We start from the raw sequence: 22,240 nt of genomic DNA, 5'->3' as shown, positions 1-22,240 counted from the left end.
TCCTGTCTGCCCCAGAAGCGGGGCCCAAGAGAGCACGGGGTGACCCCAGTTCTGCCCTAGGTCGGCAGGGAGATGCACTCTTGGATGGAACCGTCTATTCCTAATACGACCAGAAGACCCAAGCAGTGGTCGAGAAGCCACTCAATGAGATGTTTACAATAGGGTCCCACATCTTCATTTGGTCATCAATGAATTTCCAGAAATTGAGATGCCCCCTGAGAAATAAGATAACCTAAAACTTTTGCAAAGCTCACTGCGATTAATTCAAGGGTTTTGGAAAGTATGGCAAGGTCACTTTGAGTTCAACCTACTCATCTATCATAAAGGAGTTGTGCTCACCCTTGTCCTATCCGGAAGTAGCCAGGAGGACAGCCACACAGGTAGCCACCTTCAGTGTTGGAGCAGCCATAGCTGCAGGGGGCCTGCGAGGAGCCACACTCGTTGATGTCCTGGCATCCGCCGCTGAACTGCTCGTACTGGAAGCCTGCCGGACACATGCACTTGTAGCTCCCCAGCGTGTTGTGACAGGAGGCTCCCCCGCAGATGTGTGCACTGAGACATTCGTTCTCATCTGTAAGGGGACAAGAAGACGTGGCCGTGTGACACAGACGGGAGACTTCCTATGAGAAGTCTTCCCATCGGGCTATGTGGAGCACAGCTGGCTGCCCACCAAGGTGGCCAGGGTGGAGAGGCAGACGTGGAAACTGATGTGCCCACTGGCCATGCCGTGACTCAGTGGGAAGGACGAGGTCACGGGCACTGGTGGAGAGCGCCGAGGGTGGCGATCTGGGGCCGGGGGACTCCACTTCACAAGGAAGCCGTGCCCTGTAGGTTCTGTCCTACACCATAAAGAAGAGGGGTGGTTCACGGCTGAGACGCGGGGTCCAGGGCAGGAGGGAAAGAATCACACAGTTCTCCGCGCCTTTGCGTCTCGGTGCCCAGCTGTAGGGCACAAATCTCAACAGCAGAGAGCAACCGTTTCCCTGGGCTGCTTTCTCTCCCCACCCTTCCCCTCCCGCAGGATGTGCGGGTCTGCAGGAAGTGTCTGCCCCGTTTGGACTTCCTGCTCAAAAACCTGCGAAGGTCCCCAAATGCGCGCTGCTGCGGGGATGAATATGCCTTCTGGTACATCAGCTCCCACTCCAAGCTCCTCCCGCCCCGGATCCAAACCAGCCTCCTGCCCAGCGAGCGGGAGCTGCAGCTGCAGTTGAGCATGCTGAGACATGGGGCACAGACTTCTTAAGCTGTGCCCGGGGGAACCCACAGGACAGTCCGGCCTGCGGGACTGGCTGCCTGCGGGGACCTGCCACGCCCGGTGGGAAGAAGCAGGAAAGAGAAATCTACCTTTAAAAAATCAACTCGAAGGAAAAAACCTGTGAGTGTCTCATGATTTCCAATTCGTGAAATCTCCAATATATTTTTGTAGGCCTGTCTTGCGGGGCAGGCCGGAAACTTGCTGGTGAGAGGTTTCTTCACGGCTACAAGATTATTTTCAGGCGTATGTCTGAATGCAGCGCACAGCGCTGGAATACCTACTTCCGGTGGAGACAAGGAAGGGGATTTCCTAGCTCCTCACTCTGCACAGACTGGATGCCAGATGTCCATGCCGCCTTCCTGTAGCCTGAGAGGGCAGCCGCAGAGTCCCGGCTTACAAGAAAGAAAGTGAGATTTGGACAGGACTCGAGGACCTCCCAACCAGGTCTGAGGCCTGCGGAGCCCGTGCTGGCTTCCCCACTGCGGCACTCCAGGACCCGCCCCGCCCTCACTGCCCTCAGCGCCTCCTTTCCCCAGTTAGCTTTACCTGCTTTGCTAAGGCAGATGTATCGATCTGTTATTCACTATTATTATTTGAAGTTAGAAAATAGGGATGCAGGCATATTTTATATATGTCCACACTTCTGTTCTTTCCTTCCTTCTCTTCTCCTTTCCAGCTACAGGTATAGGAGCTGTTATGGTTTGTGTCTAGATGTCCCCCCAAAGCCTCATGCAGTCATAGGGTTTTTTTCGGAGGTAGCTGAATCTAGAGCGTGTGTAAGTGGTGCAGTGCTGGGATTAAGGGCGCTGGGAGCAAGGGCGAGTGATTGCTGGATCAGTCCACGGATTGGATTGGCACCACCTGACCCTGGCAGACTGGGTACAATATGAGGGACAGAAGGAGGCTTGTCTTTCCTTCCTTGCTTGCTTTTGCTGTGTTCTGCTTGCCATGAACTGGTTCTCCTCTGTGTTGCCCCTCTGTCAAGCCCCCCCCACCCCCCGCCTTGGAAGCAGCCGATTACAGATGGAAACCTCTATGGACTGTGAGCTAAATAAACCTTCCCCCCTTTAACTTTGGGTGCCAGGCACTTTGTCCCAGCAACCAAGAAAGTAACTAAGACAGGCGCTTACCTCCACTTCCTCCACACCAGAAGACTGCAATCCCCACCCACGCTCACTTAGGCTAACGGTTCCTGCAGCAGAAATAATGAAACACGGCCCCGACTGGGCACTTCCCCCTTCATCTGAGTTAGGGATGAGGCATGTGATGGAGGCCGCAGGCACCAAGCCCTACGGCAAACAGAAGGACGAGCAAGGGTGCTTCCTCGGCTCAGGTGCACCGCAGGGGTGACGTCTCCTTGCCCCTCCGCGTCCTGCGCACTTGCCCCTGGGGCCCGGAAGCGGATCTGAGTGCAGCCTCCTCAGTTTTGTTCATCCTCCTCTTTGGCTTGGGCTTGGATGTCTATTTCGTGCTGGCAGCCTGCCTGGCCCCGCTCACAGGCATGGGCAGGTGGGGAGAGACCCATCCACACAGCTCTGACTTGGGCAGAAAGGCAGAATCAGGACCCGCGGCTGGAAGCGGGAGGGACGGCAAGTTCATTCCTCACTAGAAAGACCTTCTCGAAGCGCTCCAATGAAGCACAGGGGGCTGCGCCATCTGGGGAGGAGATGAGTGCCTCCCAAGGTGGCAGCCAAGCGGGATGTGCATGAGCAGGGTCTCTGGAGGCCGACGGACTTGTCAGGAAAGAGGTCAGACTAGATCATCTGGAATTCTGAGTCTCCATCTGCATTCCTATAAATACTCATTCTAGCCAGGAACTCTCCTCCTCCCCTTGTAGTCTTTTCTAGGTTTATTTTATTTTTTCCCCTCCTGAGAACTTAGTAAAGTTTATTATTATTACTATTTATTTATTTATTTGTTTTTTTCCGGTACTGGAAATTGAACTCATGACCTTGCACTTGCCAGGCAGGCGCTGTGCTGCTGAGCTAAATCCCCAGCCGCAAGGAAACCCTTTTTTTTGTTTTTGTGGTACCGGGGATCAAACTCACAACCTTGCGCTTGCCAGGCAGGCACTTATGCCACTGAGCTATATCCCCAGCCCAAAAGTTTAAATGAAACTTGCTTATCTAGGTCAGAGATGGGGGACAGAGTGGAGCACAGGCTAAGACAAGAAGTCAGCAGACGCGCAGTGCTTAAGGACTGAGCAGAGTCCATTTGTGTGCTCAACCTTTTTATCGGTCTACAAACACCACAACTTGGTTCGCCCTTGCCTGACCTTTTCCATCCAGTGTAGCCCAGAGCTAATGGCTCCACAGGATATTTTTCTATGCTCTAAAACATTTTTTTTTTCTTTCATTTGGTATTTCCATTGCCGAGAGGCTTGCTCTTTGCATACAGGAGATAATTCTAATTTTCTTGAAAAAGTCTCTGAAAACCACTTCTTAGAAGTAGATCTCCATCTACCTCTCCACTTCACCTCTGTGACCTCTGAAATCAAGGGTCCAGCCTCAGGGTCTCAGAGTGTGAGTTAGTTGTGGTGTCAAGGAAGTCCCAACAGGAAAACCCCCAAACAGACAACAGGCTTTTACTAATTTTCTCTAGGACAAAATTAACTCCAGCTGCAAGCGGAAGTTGTAGCATCTGCATGGTGGTGCCTACCCTGAACCAGTCTCGGGAAGAGTGAACTTCCTGTTAGTGAGGAGCAAGGGCCCAGGCAGGATCAGTCCAAGCCCTGCTCTGACTGGCAGAGCTTCGGGCAGTGCTCTTTCTGGGTTGCCCTAACTCCTGAGATTTATGAGGCCAGTCTGATATTTGGGGGCATGAAGAACCCCAAACCTCTTCAAACATCTCAATAAACTTATAATGCCCTTCCTGGTATCAAGGTAGACTCTCAGGACAACTAGGGCCTGCCTGGTCATCTGTGCTATCCCTGGGGTAGAGGCAGAGGGGAGGAGAAGGTTCAGGACTGATGCCCTTCCTTTCTCCGTATTTTCCCCCATAGCTCCTGTGACACTAAGGGGACCTACGCAATGGAAACACGCAGGCTCAGCTAGTGGGTATTCAAACAAGGTTCACGTTGGAAGACACTAGTGATTAAAATCAAAGACCTCCCTAAGCTGATAATTGTAAGGCTTGATTCCAACATGACTCTCCCAGTATCCAATCTGTCTACCAGCAGAAGCGTTGTTCTGAGCTCAGCACTGGGGCTGCCCTCAGCAAACACAGGATGTGGTAAAAGAGCTAACGTGCAGCATGGAGGCTTCCAAACACCCAGACATCTGAAGACACCTAAGCATTCACACCGGACACCTCAAGGACTTTGCCCACTGAGGCTCAAGACATCCAGGGAACTATGACCGCTGAGGTTTACTAAGAGCTTCCCACCTAATATTCCTTGCCTCCTTTCAAGCCGTATTTTTAAAAAGCCCACTTCTCTTTGCTCCCTACAGATGGCTTTTCACCCTCTGCCTGCACCCACGTACAAAAAATTCCATGCCATGCTGCCTTTACACAAGCCTGGCGGTCTTGGGTGGTCTCTGCCTCATGCCGTTCCTTACAATAATGGACAGAGATGGTTTCATTAGAGCCAGGTAGCACAGAGTTGCATAGGATAAGCTCTTCTAGCTCCGGATCCCATCAGCCAACCCTTTATACTTCTGCAAGATGCAAGTCTCATACAGACTCAAACTAGATGAGAAAGAAAGTTTTTTTTTTTCATACCAGAGGTTGAACACAGCATCCTTCACAGTAAACTACATCCATCAATTTTTAAAATTTTGAGACATGTTTTTGCTAAGTCACTAAGTTGCTCAGGCTGGGCTTGAACTTGCAACCTTTCTGTCTCAGCCTCCCAGAATATTAGGATTATCGCCATGCCTGGCCGAGAGGCCATGCTGATAAATGAAAATGCACCAAGTATGTCTTCACTGAGAGTAAAGCAGACCATTGCACTAAGGGGTATCCACCCAGGAGGCAGTGATTCTTTGAGATTCTGCTAAGGTGGGCTCTGTACCAAAGAATGCAGAGCTCACAAAGGTCAGCCAAGTACCAAGCCTGCAGCACACTTCCTGGATGCTGGCTTATTGGAAAGACAGCAAAGGCAGTGCTTGAAAGGCAGTCCTCAATCAGAAAGCAAAAGGCCTTGCGTTCTAACCCCATGCATGTCACAATAAAACCAAAGACATATTACCTTCCCTCTCTGAGACCCTGGGTCCTCACTAGGGAAACAAAGGCTTGGTCTCTTGGGTGCTTCCAAACTGCCAATGTTTCAGTTCTCTGAGCTCCATTAAGAGTTATTTTTCCATGCCACTGTGGAATCAGAGATGTGCTTCCTGGGACCAAGGCAGTCAGTATCATTTCAGTTTAATGAGAGTCTGCTGATCTCCCTTAATCATCAAAAGGGTTTAGTAATCCTGAAAATATCTGCTGTCTCTGCTGTGGGCTCTCCGCCTCAAAGACGCCCAGAGCCGAACAGAACCACTTCTGTGTCTTCAGGCCAAAGTCATTCAAAACAGCCTCTGGCTGGCTGATATTTTTCAGTGAGAAGGAGGATTTTGTTGGCCTCAGATGTGAAAGGAACTCAAGTGTGGGCGATTGACCAGTGACCCAGCAGAAGAGCAGAGGTATCAGGAGGCAAAGACTATGAGGGCATTTCACTCCAGATGCTCTCAAAGCATCCTTTATTCTAATGTTTTTCTTAGTTATTTTGCAAAGGCTCTGACATCCCTTTGGTTTCAACTGGTTAGAGCAATGTTAGGGTTTGGATCTAACATGTCCCCCAAAAGTCTCATGTGTGGAAGGTGATTGGGTCGTGGAGGGTGTGACACAGAAGGCTGTATCCCTGTCCCTGGATCCTTCCTTTTCTCTTTCTCCTTCCCAGCCACCATGCTGTGAGCAGCTTTCTTCCACCAGGCCCTTCCACCATGCTGTTTCTGACTTGGAGCCAGCAGACCATGGACTAAACCCACTGAAACCATGAGCCTTTTCTTTAAATGGCAGATGTCAAGTATTTTGTCCCGGCAGTGGGAATGTGACTAAGACAGACAATGTTAAAGTATCAGCTGCTTCAGTAACCAATTTAAAGTTTTCAGAAAGATAGCAGTGTTTGATTCGCAGGAGCTGAGCTCAGGCACCACCTATGAAAAGGAGGGAGAGCACTTACCAACACACTGGTTCCACTGGTAATGCTGCAGGTAACCCTGCGGGCAACTGCACCTGTAGCCCCCGATGATGTTCTGGCAGCCGTGCTGGCAGCGGTGGTTGCCTTCACACTCATCCACGTCTGAAAAAGACAGTAATCTCCTGTCAGCCTGGTCCCCAAGGCACCCTCTGTGGTTCCATCTACCTGCATGCTAAGCTGATCGGCAATTCTAGTAGGAAATCTGATGCCTCAGAAATAATTTACCACCTCAAACTTCAAGAGCACGTACTCTAGAGCTCTTCCTAAGTCCAACGAGGAAAAAAACCAAACCATTCAAAGACGTTTGGGAAAGCCAACTGGTAAAAATGATACGGAAATCAGGGAAAATCATACATCACTCTATAAGACAGTGCTATGGATTATTTGTGTTTGCTTATTCACACTAAAATCAGAAGCTAAAAGATGTCAGTGCTGTGGAAGACACCTGGCTGACTCTCCTTGAAGGAGGAGCAATTGTCTCCATTTTGGCTGAGCCAGACCCTATTTCCATGTACTGATATGTACAGAGTGGGCTAGGACCCTTTCCTTATCCTTCCACTGGCTTTAAGCAATGCAGATTGGTCCAGCTGAGGTGCTGATGTGTAGTCTTTGAAGCAAAGCCAATAGGGCAGTGTTCTCCCCCATCCCTTGCAGGTCCCAAATAAAACGTGTGAGCCAAGATGAGGTGGGATGGAGAGCCGTGCTCCAGGCTGTTGGCTGGGATCGAGCCTCAAGATAAGAGGTTATGACTTCCCAGGCCACAAAAGATTACACAAAAGAGCTGAAGCATGGACCCCAAAATATCACATACTACCTCAATTGTGTTAGGCAGGTTACTCTTTCTGCATCTGCATATCTTTCTCTCTGCATATGGCAGAGGTGATTTCAGGCTTCCTACCTTGCCCAGCTCACAGCACTCACCTACTTCCCACCATTCTCACAGTCACTCAGCCTCAAGCCACTCCTTTCTTCACAAATTAATAAAACTTGGGTTTGGCCCTGTGTCGTGGCCTTTTGTTCCAGGGAACCATCACTGTGGATGGACTTAGCACCCCTTGGCTCCCCATAATTATAAATATGCCTTAGTGTCTTTATTTTCGCCATGGGTTGCACTGGAAGTGGTACAATGGAATTAACCGGCTAAAACTACAGTGACTTTTCCATGGGATTACAAATATAAACCCCCTGGGCCATGAGGAGGACCGGGAAGGGTTCTCTGTAAGTGCAAAAATAAAATACTACTAAAATTATCATTTAAGCTTTTAGATATACTTAGTAGAAAAGCTACTCTCAGATTAGTCCACATTGGGGAAATCCTTTTATGGCCTAAACCCAATGACCAGGAATCTAGCCACTTCTCTTGACTGAGCTATTCCCTTTTAGATTAATAACTGAGCAGAAAGGTCTGGATAAACACAGGAAAAGCACACGGAACAGACATATCAAGAGTGAGACCAAGGTGAATCTCCAGGATAGGGACTTCCGCAAACCAGCTGAGGTCCCACCTTCAGGTAGGGGTCCTCAGGCTCCGCCCTGACATCTCCTAGAAGACCGCTTGGCTCCCGACATGGAGGCACCCCCTGGGTATAGCCTGAAGCCTCACCCACCTTCGCAGCTGGCCCCACTCTGGTCCAGGGAAAATCCCCGCTGGCATTCACAGGTGAAGCTCCCAGGCGTGTTCTGGCAAATGCCCTTGGAGCCGCACAGGTTGATGTCCGAGGTGCACTCGTTGTTGTCTGCGAGAGGCAGAAGGAGAGAGGAGGGGACCCAGGTCCCCAGGGCTTTCTTTGTATCATTTAAAAGAAAGGGAAAGGATGATTCAGAAAGACTACAAAAGGCTACGTGAGTCCATGCACGTGTATGCACACACTCCACACACACACACGTATACGCATGTGTGCACACACAGATTTCTGTAATGTTTCTGTTTTCTTATCCCAACAGCAGAGGAGTAGGAAAGAATCGCTTCTTCCTGCCCACTCACCAATACAGGCTGTGTGGTGCTGGGTGAACCCAGGGGGGCATTTGCATGTGAAGCCACCGATGGTGTTCACACACAGGAACTGGCAGTTGTGCTGCTTGGTTGCACACTCATCAAGATCTGCAAGAAGAAGGAAAAGGCACTCCAGTCAGCAGAGAACACAGGGCAGCGTTCTGATTTCTGTTTCTTTTCTCTCTTTTGGTTTTGTTTTATGTGGCAGTGCTGAGGATCAAATCCAAGGCCTCGCGCGTGCTAAGCTTAAATTTCGATCTCTAATCTGAAATGACACTGACCAGAACAGAGCCACAACATATGACTAGGAAAAACCCCAGGGGTACGACAGATATAAGAGGAGTCAATTTAGAGAGAAAATAAAAAATAAGAAAGGAAAGAAAGAAAGAAAGAAGTGCTTTATAGAAACCAAGGATAATCCAATTGTCTTTAATTAGGAAAATGTCAGAGTTTCTCAGGGAAGGACTTGTAAGTAAATTCTGAAGTTTTTGCAATATTATAAAAAAAATTAAAACTGATTCATGAAATATAAAAAAGGAACGTTGAGTCTGGAGATTAATTTGTTTCCTTAGTTCTTTCCTGTTCGCTGTTTTTAATCTACTGAAATGAGGTAGTCAAAAAGAAATCTGACTTCTTTGTTTAGGGATTCTCTTTTGGATAAAGTCAAATTGAGCAATCAGGAAGGGAACAAAGGAAAGAAAAACCTCATTCTGATAAGTTAAGAGCTTTGAAAAACAACGCCCCCTGTATTTACCCAGCATTACTTCTGCCAGTGAAATCCTCCACCCTACCCAGGCCTCTCGCCTCAGAGGTATGAGATCTGGACACACAGAGTGTGCTTTAACTTTTGGTGCATTTTAATGATACCTTCACAGTGGTTTTGTATTCAGAGATTTTTGTCATATAGCCACAGGGCACGCCCTGCAGATAGGACCAGGGAGCTGGGACCAGGGCTGGACTTGCTAGTGGGCTGATTGTGACAGCACAACACAGGGCCACTTCCTGTGACAGCACTGCAACACAGAGCTACTTGTGCCCCCCAGTGCTGACTTGTCCTAAAAGGGGGTCCATCCAGTGCTCTTCCACTGCTGAGAGGCTAAATGTCCCTGGCTGACCTCCCCTTCTAGGACCCTGGCTAAACCACTGTGGCACCTTTGTTGAACTCACCTGCAACAGGCGAGCCCACAGAGCAACTGCAGAGCAGACGCCCAACAGCTCTGGCCTCTTGTCTCCCCTGCTGTCCCCTTTTCTGGATCCCATCCTTCCCCCACGGGGCAGGAGCTGGTCCCTCGTCCCTTCTAGGGTCCCCTGTCCTCTCACTTTCAGAGGTGCACGTATCTCATTCTGATATTCATTCGTGTAAACCATGGGTGGAAGGAGGAAAAGAGGAGAAAGGGACTGCACAGAACACGGATGTGTGAGACCCACACCATTTCTTCTGCTCTCCTGCAGCCATGGAGGGAGCATTCCTGATGGTTCGAACACACAGTGTAAGAACATAACTACCGCTCCGCACTTACTCGCTCCATTCCCGAATCTCTTAATTGCTAGAAACGTTTGAAGATTTTTTTTTTTTGACCCTACAGGTTATAGAAATGTAAATTTGTTTCATTACAGACAGCAACATATGCCCTGAACAATTTTTCCACTCGAATCTGTTTCTGCATTTAGGTGAATAACTTTCTGGCTGCGTAGCACATACTGTGATCCAAGCTAAGAGTAAGTTCCATGTTTGAGAAGAACAAAGCGATGAGCAACCCTTTCTTAAGAGAAGTAGGAGTTTTGGTTGAGTCTTTCAATTTTTTCCCTCCTCAAACTAGAGGATGACAGGGTTTGTTAGGAAAGCCCAGGGCACTTTCCAGTTCTTTCTCCCTGTTCCTCGTTGCTTAACACCCTCTTCCAGCAGAGGCTGAAAACCCTGGCCTCTATCTTACTTCTCGGCTTTCCCTTCAAAATTTCATGGCAGGACATAGGAACTCTTGTTGTGCCATCTGGTCTACCTTTCTTTCTCCAACCCTCTCATTTCCCAAATTGCCCTTTAGATATGACTCATTCATGTGATTCCTTCAATAGGAAGTTCTCACTGTACAGGAAGCTGTTTATGAGAGTAAAATCACGCCAAAAGAATTTTGCAAAAGCTAACTTCTGGTTGAGGAGGGATTTCTGCCCCAGATTGTGCCGCTTCTTTCTTCTGTGTGATTCCCAGAAGGCAGGAATGGCTTTATTCTACTGGCCAACACTCTGGACCTAGTTTTTAATTAATGCCACACCATGACACCTCCAGGACCGCGGCATTGGTTATCCCGTGGTTGGACTTTGCATAGATGACAGAAAGCAGAGAGGAGGCCATCAATTGAGGATCAGCCTCACCAGATCCTGGGAGAGCTGCTCTCCTCTGATGCTTCCCTGCATGGCTCTGTGGGACGCCCATGGCGCCTGCAGTAAGGATGCTGCCTGCCACTGGTGCTCTGCAACTTCACTGGCCTCAGCACCCCCAACCCCAGGACCTACTTCCTGCAGAGGCACTAACTCCAGAAGGCATCTCTGGCTCACAGGGAATGGCTTCCTGCTGGCTTCTGGGTTCCTCACAAGCACAAGGAATGCGTAACTGTGGCAGGCAGCAGGTGGCAGGCGAGCCGACTACCAAAGGTAAATTCTACCATACCTTTGCAGCTCCTCCCGTCCTCTTGCAGAATGTATCCTTTAGGGCAGGAACACTGGTAGCTCCCCTCTATGTTTTTGCAGATGAAGTTGCAGGGTTTGGGAGCCTGGTCACACTCATTGAGATCTAGGATCAAACAGACAGAGCACGACTGGGCATGCACATCTCAAAGGTGTCTAGCTGCCCAATGACCACGGGACCTAGCAAAGAATTTTAGTTTTGGGGAAAAAATAAACTGAGTGAAGTCTCTGATCATTGTTTTGTTTTCCTATGAAATTACACAGGTTTTCCAGATTTTGAGCTTGGACATTTGGGATTTTTCTCTTTTTTTGCCATAAGATAAAATTTCCACTCAGGAAGAGAGTGCTTACCCACACAGGCAGTCCCAGTTATGTCTGGAGTGTAGCCAGTTTTACAAATGCAATGATAGGAGCCTCTGTCATTGACACATTCTCCGTTTCGGCAGACATCGTGAATAACCTTGCATTCATCAATATCTACAATTTAATAAACACGCATGAAAACAATAAGCATACTCTGCAGTGGACAGGAGCATGTAGGTGTAAATTCTACTAGGTCATCTTATCATATTATGGACCGATGGACTGAAACTGAAGGGATGACCACATACATTCCACAGGCAAAGGTGATTATACTGAAAGGCAAAGGAAGAACTTTAGACTGGGATACACTGACTAATCTGTAGGAAAACCGGAACAACGACTGGCCTCTCAGTTCCTTTTGTTTTTCTACTCTGGGTCTACAGAGCCCCCCAGTGAAACCCCACTGGCCTTTTGTTCCATGTCCTGTCTGCCATCAAGCTGCCGCCTGAAACCAGCTCATCGCTGGGTTCAAGGTTAATCAAATGACAACAGCAGGGAAATGAGATTGGCTTCCTCTTCTTGGTGAGGAGGGAAACGATCAGAGTTCTGGGGTGGACGGCGGGGCTGAGTTTTGCAGGCTGTTAAGGCAGAGAGGCCTCATTCGTGGCTCCACACGGAGAAAGTCTTGGTTACGAGCTCTGCCGGGCACGGAAGCCGCCATCCTCGGCTGCCTGGCCCACCCGTCCGCTTGCTGCTTGGGAGAGAGCCAACACAAGCACTTGGCACACGAGTTATCAGCCTCTGATGCCAAAGAACAATTTTATATCAGCGGCTGGGTGTGCCTGACCTTTCCGTATTTACCGGGAAGTGCAACTAGCTCACTCTAATTGGTCTTAGGAAATGAGTCTTTTGCACCTTCCCACTTCCATATCCTCCAAAGAAGCATAAATGACTTCTGGTCACTCCATTTTTTTGTTGTGCAGAGTCTCACTGTGTAGCCCAGGCTGGCCTCAAACTCATGGTGATCCTCTCGCTTCAGCCTCCCTTGTGCTTGGATTACAGCCGTGTGCCACCACGCCTGGCCTTGGTCACTCCATCTTATCTGCCCGCTTCCGTTCTTCACCATACCTCGTCCTGCCATTCCGCCTTTGGCCACATCTTTCTCACATGAAGGCACATCTTTTTAACCTACCTTTCTTGCTTCTGATTCCCAATAAAAATGACAACATGCCAACTCTCTCCTCTTCTGAGTCCTTTTATAAACTAAAACCCAGTTGTGATTGCTGTTAGGGACACAGACATCATGCCAGCGACAGCTGCCTGGATGGCCTGCTTGCCCTTCTGGTTAGAACGACTTGTGTGTTTTCAGATGCCAGGGTTTTGCCATGATTTACACTTCTTGGATATAATATGTCTGAGGCCAATTTCATGAGTTCAAATACACATTCGTGGGCTGGCATTTAATGATCACCTATCTCACGATTTATCTAACAAATAATCTGAGCAGCCACAGCTGACTCTTACTTCCATTAACAGAGTCGCAGGCTCTTTCGAGGCAGAAGCCAGGACCCCGGTGATGAACTTACTCATGCGGACCAATTGCACTTTGGCAAATGGTCCCGAATGGCTAAAACACTATCATGACGGGATTTTAACAGACTCTGACATGCAACTCCGTCCAGGTCCCCACTGCAGGTTCTGTGTTCTCATCTGTGTTTCCCAGAAAAACAAACAGATTCCCCCAGTGTGTGTCGACGAGGCGAAGTACCTGCTCCATTGGTCATGAACCCGCGGCCGTGGGGGCAGAGCTTTTTGAAAGCCACAGTGCCCTGGAAGGGGCAGATCTCGCAGTGGGGTCCCCAGCCTCTCCCTCCGTCGCAGCAGCACTCGGACTTGGTGACGGGGTTCCTGTTGCTGGAGCCGATCTGACACATGTTCTGCAGCACCTCCGTGAAGCAGTACCCCTCCCGGCTGTCTGCAAGGGACACCGCGCAAAGAGCACCTCAGAGACTGCGCCAGTGCAGCAGGGCGTAATGTGGTCAGCTACAAAAACCGGAAAAGATGGACACTTTACCCCCCGCGAGCAGGAGCGAGAAGAGAAAGCTGGAAGAGCAGGGAGAGAGAGGGGACGACATCTGAGAGGAACAGAGAGACATTCAGCGAGGAAAGCATCAGCCGAGGCAAGGTGACACCTGTGTTTCCCCAGAATACGGAGAGTCCTGTGGGCATCCCCTGGAGAGAGGGGACAGAGAAACACAGCAACGGTGCCAATCGCCAAGGGCTCCAAAAGGCAACCAAGAAAGAAATTCCAAGCAAGTGATCCAGGGATACTATTCGCAAAAGAATTTAGCTGCAGGGTGGCACTAAGCCCAATGGGCAATCAGTCATGCAGTCATCTCAAAAATATAAAGGCTTTTAACCTGTCCCCAAATGCCCACATTCTCTCTGGTTCCCAAGGGAAGGTCTGGGTTCTGAGTCTCCCTGGGGCTAGGGATGGAGCTCAGGAAGGGGCTGATCCAGCTATACTCACCCAGACACTCGTCCTGGGTGGGGCTGGCCGTGAAGCCGTCGTTACACTCGCACGTGTAGCTCCCGCGTGTGTTGAGGCAGCGGCCGTTCTCACAGATCCCTGGTCGGGTCTGACACTCGTTCTCGTCTGTGTGGTTTCATGGAAGGGTCCAGACAGAAGGCGTCAGTGTGTTCTAGAAAAGCAGAGGCCTCTTCTCTCTCTTCCCCTCCCCGCCTGCCTCCCCCTCAAAGCTCACTTTTTCTTTTCTTTTCTTTTTTAGTGCTGTACACAACGATTGCATTCACTGTGGGGAGCTGGTTCGTGTACATAACACGGTCAGCTCACTTTGTAAATATAGAATCTATTCACAGGACTCAAATTCAAAAGGCACAGAAGGGTACCCCGCAGAAGCCACCTTCCCACTGCCTCAGCCACAGGCTCCCCTCTTGGGAGGAGAAGGAGGCTTCAGCCAGTTCCTACTGCACCCTTCCAGAGACGGGTATGCACATGACGGCAAACACACAGATTCGCATCTGCTGCCGCTGGTTTAAACACAAAGTTGATAGCATTTCAATAAACTTACATACAGAGGGTGGCACCTTACACGCACTTACATTTTTCACTTAATAAAATTAAAGACTTTTCATATCAAGACATGAGAGAAGACCCTCAAAGTGAAGGGGAAATAAGGTTAGAGATGCATTAAAGAAATACTGCAATATTTTATCAGAATGTCTGTCACAGACTTGGGGCATCTACTCTTCAGGGTCAGGAGAGATTACTAAGAAATAAGGGACCACAGTTCAGGCGTCCCAGTTTACAAAACACTGAGGTCACCCTCGATGATTATTTATAGCACCCTACAGCCATTTGCCCATAATTTCCTCCTTGGGGAACAATCACGAATCTCTGAAACCAGCGTGACCGGGACAGGCAGAAAGTGGGGAGTGGCATCCACAGCACTGTGAGATCAGGTGAAAACTCCAGATGCCCACGCTGTCCCCAACCACCGGAGTCAAAGGTTTGGGGAGGGTGCCCAAGGAAATCCATCACCAAGCTGAGGCTGAGAATGACCCAGGAGGATCCAAGGTGTGATTACCAATTCCCATATTTTCTTTATAATTTTCTTTTCAGGACTCGGGATTAAGCCTAGGGTTTTGCAGTGAGCTACATTCCAAGCCGGTTTTTAAAATTTTTAATGTTGAGACAGGGTCACGCTAAGGTGCAAAATTCCCCAAGCTAGGTTCAAACTTCGATCCTCCTGCCTCAGCCTCCCAAAGTGCTGGGATTACAGGTGTGCACCATCATACCTGTCCATGCTTTTAAAGCCTGCTCTTTGACTGTTACTTAGTTCTGTATCTTACTGGGTCAGGGGACAATGGGAATCTTAATCTTTTTGACTGATAACATAAAATATACCTTCCTGGTGCCATTCTTTTTGAGAAAGGAAAAGGGTCCATGTGGGAACTTTCTAATCATTTTCTCCTCTATCTGCTGTCTAAAGCAAAAGTTATTTTTTCTATAAGGGGCAGAGAGTCAATGCTTTAGGTTTCAGGGGCCCTGTGGTTTCTTGTGACAACTTGACTCTGCCACCCTGGCATGAGAGCAGCCAGTGAGCTCTTACAGCTGTGTCCTAATCCAGCGGCACTGACAGCAACTGCTGGCTGCGGCCTGTGAGCTGCAGGCTGGAGTTTCTCATCCCCTGGCCTGAAGCTGTGGTTCTCATGCTGGAAGCACCTCAGGATCACCCAGATGGCTTCAGAATGTCCAGTGTCTGGACCCCACCGCATACCCCACTGGCTTTCTGGAGGCCTGCTGTGTTTGCAGAGGCACCCGGTGTCAGTACCCACGCCAGGGTATTAGCAGCAGGGTTGAGTCACCAGGGAGACGACATTGCAATGGGTGGGGAGGACTGAGCCCAGCTCACAGGAGAGCAAGAGAAGGAGGACCAGGGTGAACCACAAGCCTCTGGCGCGGAGAGTGTCTTACCCACGCAGCCTTCCCCGTCGGGCCTCCGCTGGTAGCCGGGACCGCAGATGCACATGTAGGTCCCGATGAGGTTCTTGCATTCCATCTGCTTCTCCGCGCAGTCATGCTTGCCCTCCTCGCACTCATCCTCGTCTGTAAAGAATGCGGAGTCACACACCTGCCACAGAAGCTGCCTTGGAAACGGGAAATGGCGCTAAGAAGCCCACGCTCATCTAGGTGATTTCAGTGTTGGTTGATCTCGTCCTGTGTCCATTGGGTGCTGACCTCTTCCAACAGGGAAAGGAGTCTTCTAAGTGCCCCTGAGCTTGAGCCCCTTCCTTTGCCTCCCCACTCCTTTCTTAAAGTTTTCTGACTCTTTCTGATGGTACTGATGAGGCCTTACATTATTATAATATTTCATAATATGATAGCGGCATTAGTGTCACAATATATAATATGTATTCTAAGAATGATGAGTTACACTATAATAAACCCACTTCCATTATACAGCGTTCATAAGAAACTGTGGACTATAAGATAAAGCTGAGGAGATCTCAGTCGCTGAGAAGGAACAGGAGTGTAGACAAGATGGCCTGAGGGCATCACAAGCAGCAAGTCTCCACCCTTTGCAGCCTCAAAACTGCAAAAGTCAAAGACTGCTTTGAGGAGAAAGCCACAGAGCACCATGTTCCAGAATGGCAGCAGCATAAAAAATTTGTTCGTCAGAACTGGATTCACAGTTCCCATCAATCCAGGCACTCAACCCCTACAACCAAGAGAGGTAAGCCTGGTGACTGCTCCAGCTGCAGCCAACCTTGGTATCATCGATGTGGTGCTGGTTTTGGTGCATGCAGAATGTAAGAGTTATGGAGTTAAAAAGGCTTCCACCCTGAATTCAGAAGGCCTATGAAGCCAGGCCATGTGCCCCTGAGACAGCAATATGTGAAGCTCTGAGGGTGAAGCCAAAGGTGCAATGGAGACCCCAGAACTTTGGAAAACTCAGGAATTATCTAAGGAAAGCTGCAAGGAGGGAGCAAAGCAGGCCTAAGAGAGAAGCTGTGGGAGGTGTAACCACCAGAAGTGCCATAGAGGTGGAGTCCTGCAAACCCCTTGCAGCTCACAATGTTCCACAGATGGCTTCAGATGTTGGACATGGAACTACAGGAGTTAATGTTTGCCCTGCTGGATTTTGGACTTGTTTCGGTTCCAACTCTTTGTATGCTCATTTGTAACTTTTGAAACGAAAACATTTATTTTGTGCCCTTGATCATTGGAAGTGTCTAATTTCTCATTGTACAGGGGCTCGCAACTAAGAGTTTGCCTTACATCTGGGAGGAGACTTAGGACTTGGACTTTTCAGCAGTGCTGAAACTTTTAGGATTTTGGCAACTCTTGCAGATGGACTAAATACCTTTTGCAAAAAGGGATGTGCATGCATCTTCGTGGGGCCAGGGGCAGGATGTTATGGTTCTAATGCAATATAATGTTGATAGACTTAATGTTGGTTCTTAAGGATAGTTAAACCTGTGTTATGATGTTGAAATTGTGAAATAATATGAATAAGCATGTCTTTGTATCTGGAAGCTGGTTTAAAGAAATGTGGTTGGTTACCAAGTTGACAAGGGGTGGACTGTAATGGCTGATACACTGTGTCAACTGGAGAAGTTTAGAAGTTGAATTCAGCAGGGGACCAGGGTCCTCACTTTGTAAATATACCGAGCTTGTGGAAGAGGAGGGCACATGGCATGGGCGGACAGCTGGCATACAATATAAGGGAGGAGAAGAGACTCGCTCTCCCCCTTTCTGTTCTTGTTGCTTCTGCTGTCTTGTGTGGCCTTAAAGTGTTGCCCCTGTGCCACACTACCCTGCCTTGGAGACAGCTGATTATAGACTGAAACCTCCACAAACTTTTGGCTAAATAAACCTTTCCTTCCTTAATTCTGGGCATTGGGTATTTTGTCTCAGCAAGACGAGAAAAGTAACTAAGACAAGAAGTCTGAACTTCTTCCTGCATGGGGTCAGGAGCTCCCACTTAAGAAAACTTCCTCCCCCAAAGTGAAACTTCATTTAAGGATCATTAGGAGCAGCTGCCACATGGGAGCCCTGAAGTAGTGTGGGATCAGCCTACTCCTGCTTCGGACATGATGGGACTCCCGCTTCGGACATGATACCCAGGAAGCATCTCTACTGGAATAGTTTAACTGAAGTAGATTCCATGTCGAACGTCATCTTCAAATACAACATCCTCGCCTATGTGTTCTCATTTACCCTCCTCCACATTCTCAGAACCCCATAGAGTTGACCATACAGTACTATGACTATTTATCTTTCATCTCGACCTGTCCACACAGAGCTCTGCAGGTGGAGGGAAGCCCCTTTTCTCTTGTATCCTCATGTTCTGTAGTGCGACCAGTGCCCCTCAGGCTTACGATGCACACTGTACTAATAAAGAGGTGTGGTGCAGCCTTGGACTTGGCCTGGCGGTGCTCCAAGCTGCAGGTGAACAGGGCCAATCCCTAAATGGCCCAAGGACTGTGTTCCCTGGTCCCCGGCCCTCCTTTGCTAAGGGAAGCTCAGAAGGACGTGGGCCGTCGTCTCTAACAAAGAGATCTCACCTTTGCACATCCTCCTGTCTTCTCTCAGCACGTACCCCGCAGGACATTTGCACTCATACGACCCGTAAGTGTTCACACACCGGAAGGCACAGAGCAGAGGATTCTGGGCACATTCATTGATATCTGCAGCAAAAGGAATGAAGGCAATAATGAACTATGGACATCAACAATAGAAAGAGAGGGCACAGGAAAAGAGGGAGAGAGAGGAAGAGAGAGGGAGAGAGAGAAGAAGAGAGAGGAAGAGAGAGAAGAAGAGAGGAAGAGGGAGAAGAAGAGAGGAAGAGGGAGAGGAGAGGGAGAGAGAGAGGAGAGGACAGCACAGACCCTGCTTATGTCTGCTGTCTCATTGTAATTATTCTCATGGATGAGAAACTACAGGTCACCCTACGTATGGGGACTTTTCTGAAATCCCAGCTTGGGGGACTCATCAGAACAGAAGCTGATCCCCCCAACATTGTGAGCTCCTTCCTCTTCACTGTACACTGGGGTTCCTGTGAGTTAACCGTGACTCTTCTCCCGGGAATCAGTGCTTGGGATCACTTTACATTCACAGAGAGACCCAGCTCACCTAGACGCCCAGGTTCTAGTCTTACACCATGGAAATTTTCAGAGACACCATGGTTTGGAACCCTCAAAATGTGTTTCAGAGAAGCAGGGTTAAAGACACCACCTTGATACTCATGTTGCTCCATGACCAGGGATACGGACAGAGAGCATGAGTCAGAGCTGAGGGCACGACTCAGTCACTGCCTCTAGGGGTTCAGTCACAGCTCTTAAAGTGGGTGCTGATGACCGCATCTCTGACGAAGAGCCCCCTCTAACGCCAACTTTGCCCTCCCCCTCCCCCTCTTGCTACTTCACTCTTAGGCCAGTGATCCCAACTTGAGAGCGTATCTGCCCAGCGCCTGCAGGGTCTCTGCTGCTCCCACCCCTTAAGAGTTTCTGACTCTAGATCTGCCACGGAGCCTGGAAATCTGCATCTTTGATGCCCGAGGGTTCAGGGACCATCCTCGAGAACCGCTCTTCTAGACCCTCCCATCTTTCCAAACCTCCTACCAGACAAGTGATGGCTCCTTTTTAGATGCTTATGTGGTGCAGGCACCCTCGTGTGCCGTGATCAAAGTGTGAAAACATTTCCACAAATAGAAGAGGAGAGAAGAGAAACAAAGAGCTCACAGGAGATAAAGGGAGAAAAACAAGATCATAGGAGACAAAGAGAAAGAAGAGGAAATAGAAAATAAGACAGAAGGTAACAAAAAAGATGGGGGTGCATCAAATATAAGTCGTGGGGACACCCACCCCAGCGGTACTGTGCCTATACCCAGTGTGACCTGTGCCTTGAGCCACCTGTATCTTTCTCGGATATTCTCTGCAGAGGGGCCACACAGAGAATAAGTGATTACCCAGCTGGCTCAGATGCTCTTTCTTCTGTACACCTGAGCGGTATTCAGTCTGAAGCAGTCAATACAGGGGACCAGCTCGTGGGGGCTTCTGGGCTTTTACCTTCACACGTCATCATGGGGCCAGGCTCAAATCCCTCCTCGCAGGTGCATTCAAAGCCTCCAATCACATTCTTGCAGGTCCCGTTGCCGCAAGGGTTACCCACGGAACACTCATCAGTGTCTGCAGGCGGCCAGGAGGAAACACAAAAGACAACTGAGCTACAACCGGACCCAGACAAGCCTGTCCTTCTACCAGCGCGCTCTGCTCGGAAAGTCCTGTGTCCTGCGTTCTGCAGGAAAGAAACGTGCGCACCCTGTCATCAAGGTTTACAGCCGAATCTGCCCGCTCTGTGGCACAGGCAGGGACAGCGCCTGCAACGCAGTGCTCACACTGCCTTCTGTGTGTCCTCCTCCCGCTACTGCCGCAGTGGGAAGGGCCTGTCTTCTAGGAGGAACAGAAGCTGCAGTGATTCAAACAAGGTCCCTCCAAGCAGTCCAAAGTTTCTGCCCCTTTAAATCATTTTTATTGTTTTTTTTATTATCATTTTCATTAGTTTTTTAAAAAATTTTTATTCTCTTTAAAATAAGAAAATAAAGATAGAAATGCTCCCCCAGTTTGGCCCCACATTACATCACTCTACTAGAAGCCTCACCACAATGGAGTCCTGCCAGATATAAAATAGAAGACTAAACTGACGTAAAATCAGAGACCAGAGGTTAAGGAGAATTACTATGCTGGATAAAATCAAGATTCAAGTAGATTTTGTTGCTTTTGTTAAAACCAGATGGTTTCCATTAGGCTGAAGACAGGCTAGAAAGAAATATCTTTAGGGCATGACATTTTCTAAACAAGCACAGAGAGAGAACACATCTTATCAAGGAGACCTAAGAAAACACATAGAGGCTTCCTACCACAACCACCTGAACACTCAGTACTCTTAATTCTGACCCTTCCTTGGGAAAGGACATATTCTTAGAAATAGCATTGTTATTTTACCTATCTCAGGCTCCAAAGAGTAGTGGGCCATTGTGAAGAGATATGACCTATGTGGGGCCCTGGAGTCGGGGAGCGAAGGCAAGAGACATGGTAGGGAGACCCTATGTGAGGAGGCACCTTTTGCACATACGCTTTAGCACTAACTGAAGATCCCAAAAAGAAAACATCAACAATTTGCTTTCGTGCCTCTAGCAAGTTACATTTCACAGTCAAGAATATTGTTTCTCAAAAAGAAAAAAGAAAAAAAGAATACTATTTCTCCTTTCTGTTAACAGAAGTCATAATGATGTCATTGCATTTTAGAGTTGGAAAGCTAATTAGAAATAAATTACTTCATGTGAATAATATCATATCCCAAGGCATAGCTGGGGCCAGAATCTTGAAATCCTAGCTCCTTGTATGAAAAGATCACTTTTTAATTGACACAGATAAACCTTTGTTATTTACACCACTATCAGTTCAGGTGACACCGAACTGCTTTGGAATTCTTAGGTAGATAAACATAACACTTGGGGTGAACTTGGAATAAGTGCAGATTAAGGGTCAAAGGCTCACCATCGGAGCCATTCTTGGAAATCTGAATGGGAAGGTTAACAGCAGGAATTCATGCTGGGTATACAGCCTTTCATATTACTGAAGGTATAAAATCCAGATAAGGTTTGTAGTTTATATACCAAGGGAATCATTAACCGTTTTTTAAATTTCACCAAGAGCATCCTTAGGATGACCTCCTTTCCAGTATCTCTTAGGAAGTGTCCAGCTTCTGTTTGCCCATTAGACTGTGTGTCCCCAGAAAGAAGGACCTTCTTTGCTCGGTGCCCTGCAGTGGCCTCAGAGTCTAGAACTGTGTCTGGCACATGGTGGTGACACATGCAGGAGGATGAACGGATGGGTGAGACTGAAGTCCCGTCTTGGGAGTAACAGCTGCCAGTATGCACGCTGTCTCGCTTACTTCCTAATCTGTAAGATCCCGGCAGAAGCTTCCGGCTCGTACTCACCCACACACTCGTTCCCTTCGAGGATGTAGCCGAAGGGACACTCGCAGCGGTAGGAGCCGTCCGTGTTGATGCACTGCCCGTGTTTGCAGACGTCGGGCTCCTTGCACTCATCCATGTCTTAAGCAAGGGAGGAAAAGACAGTGAATGCCAAGGTATTTTTCTTAACTATGCGTTAGACACTTTCAGTGTCTGATCAGTAACGATGTGACATCACCATACAATTGGTATCTAAGTGAAATGAAAAAGCAGAGCTTGACTTTTTTCAAGATAGCTGTGGGGCTGAAGGGCGTGCCTCAGAC

General features: G+C 48.6%; 1 protein-coding gene across 1 annotated transcript in view; it reads right to left on the bottom strand.

The window, feature by feature from the left end:
* The window catches only part of Fbn1 (fibrillin 1), a gene marked incomplete at its 5' end in the record, with an annotated part of 220,945 nt that overhangs the window by 5,476 nt on the left and 193,229 nt on the right, over positions 1-22,240 (bottom strand). Inside the window, 12 exon segments of the mRNA XM_005376698.2 lie at positions 340-571; positions 6,417-6,536; positions 8,042-8,170; positions 8,419-8,535; positions 11,093-11,215; positions 11,461-11,586; positions 13,181-13,387; positions 13,943-14,068; positions 15,911-16,042; positions 18,505-18,627; positions 20,008-20,127; positions 21,942-22,058. Coding sequence (XP_005376755.1) covers positions 340-571; positions 6,417-6,536; positions 8,042-8,170; positions 8,419-8,535; positions 11,093-11,215; positions 11,461-11,586; positions 13,181-13,387; positions 13,943-14,068; positions 15,911-16,042; positions 18,505-18,627; positions 20,008-20,127; positions 21,942-22,058 — 1,672 coding nt within the window.

The sequence above is a fragment of the Chinchilla lanigera genome, unplaced genomic scaffold (genome assembly GCF_000276665.1).
Source record: "Chinchilla lanigera isolate Chin_1 unplaced genomic scaffold, ChiLan1.0 scaffold00008, whole genome shotgun sequence".
Lineage (NCBI taxonomy): Eukaryota > Metazoa > Chordata > Mammalia > Rodentia > Chinchillidae > Chinchilla > Chinchilla lanigera.
Note: the sequence above shows the minus strand (reverse complement) of the source record. Positions and strands in the feature narration are given on the sequence as shown.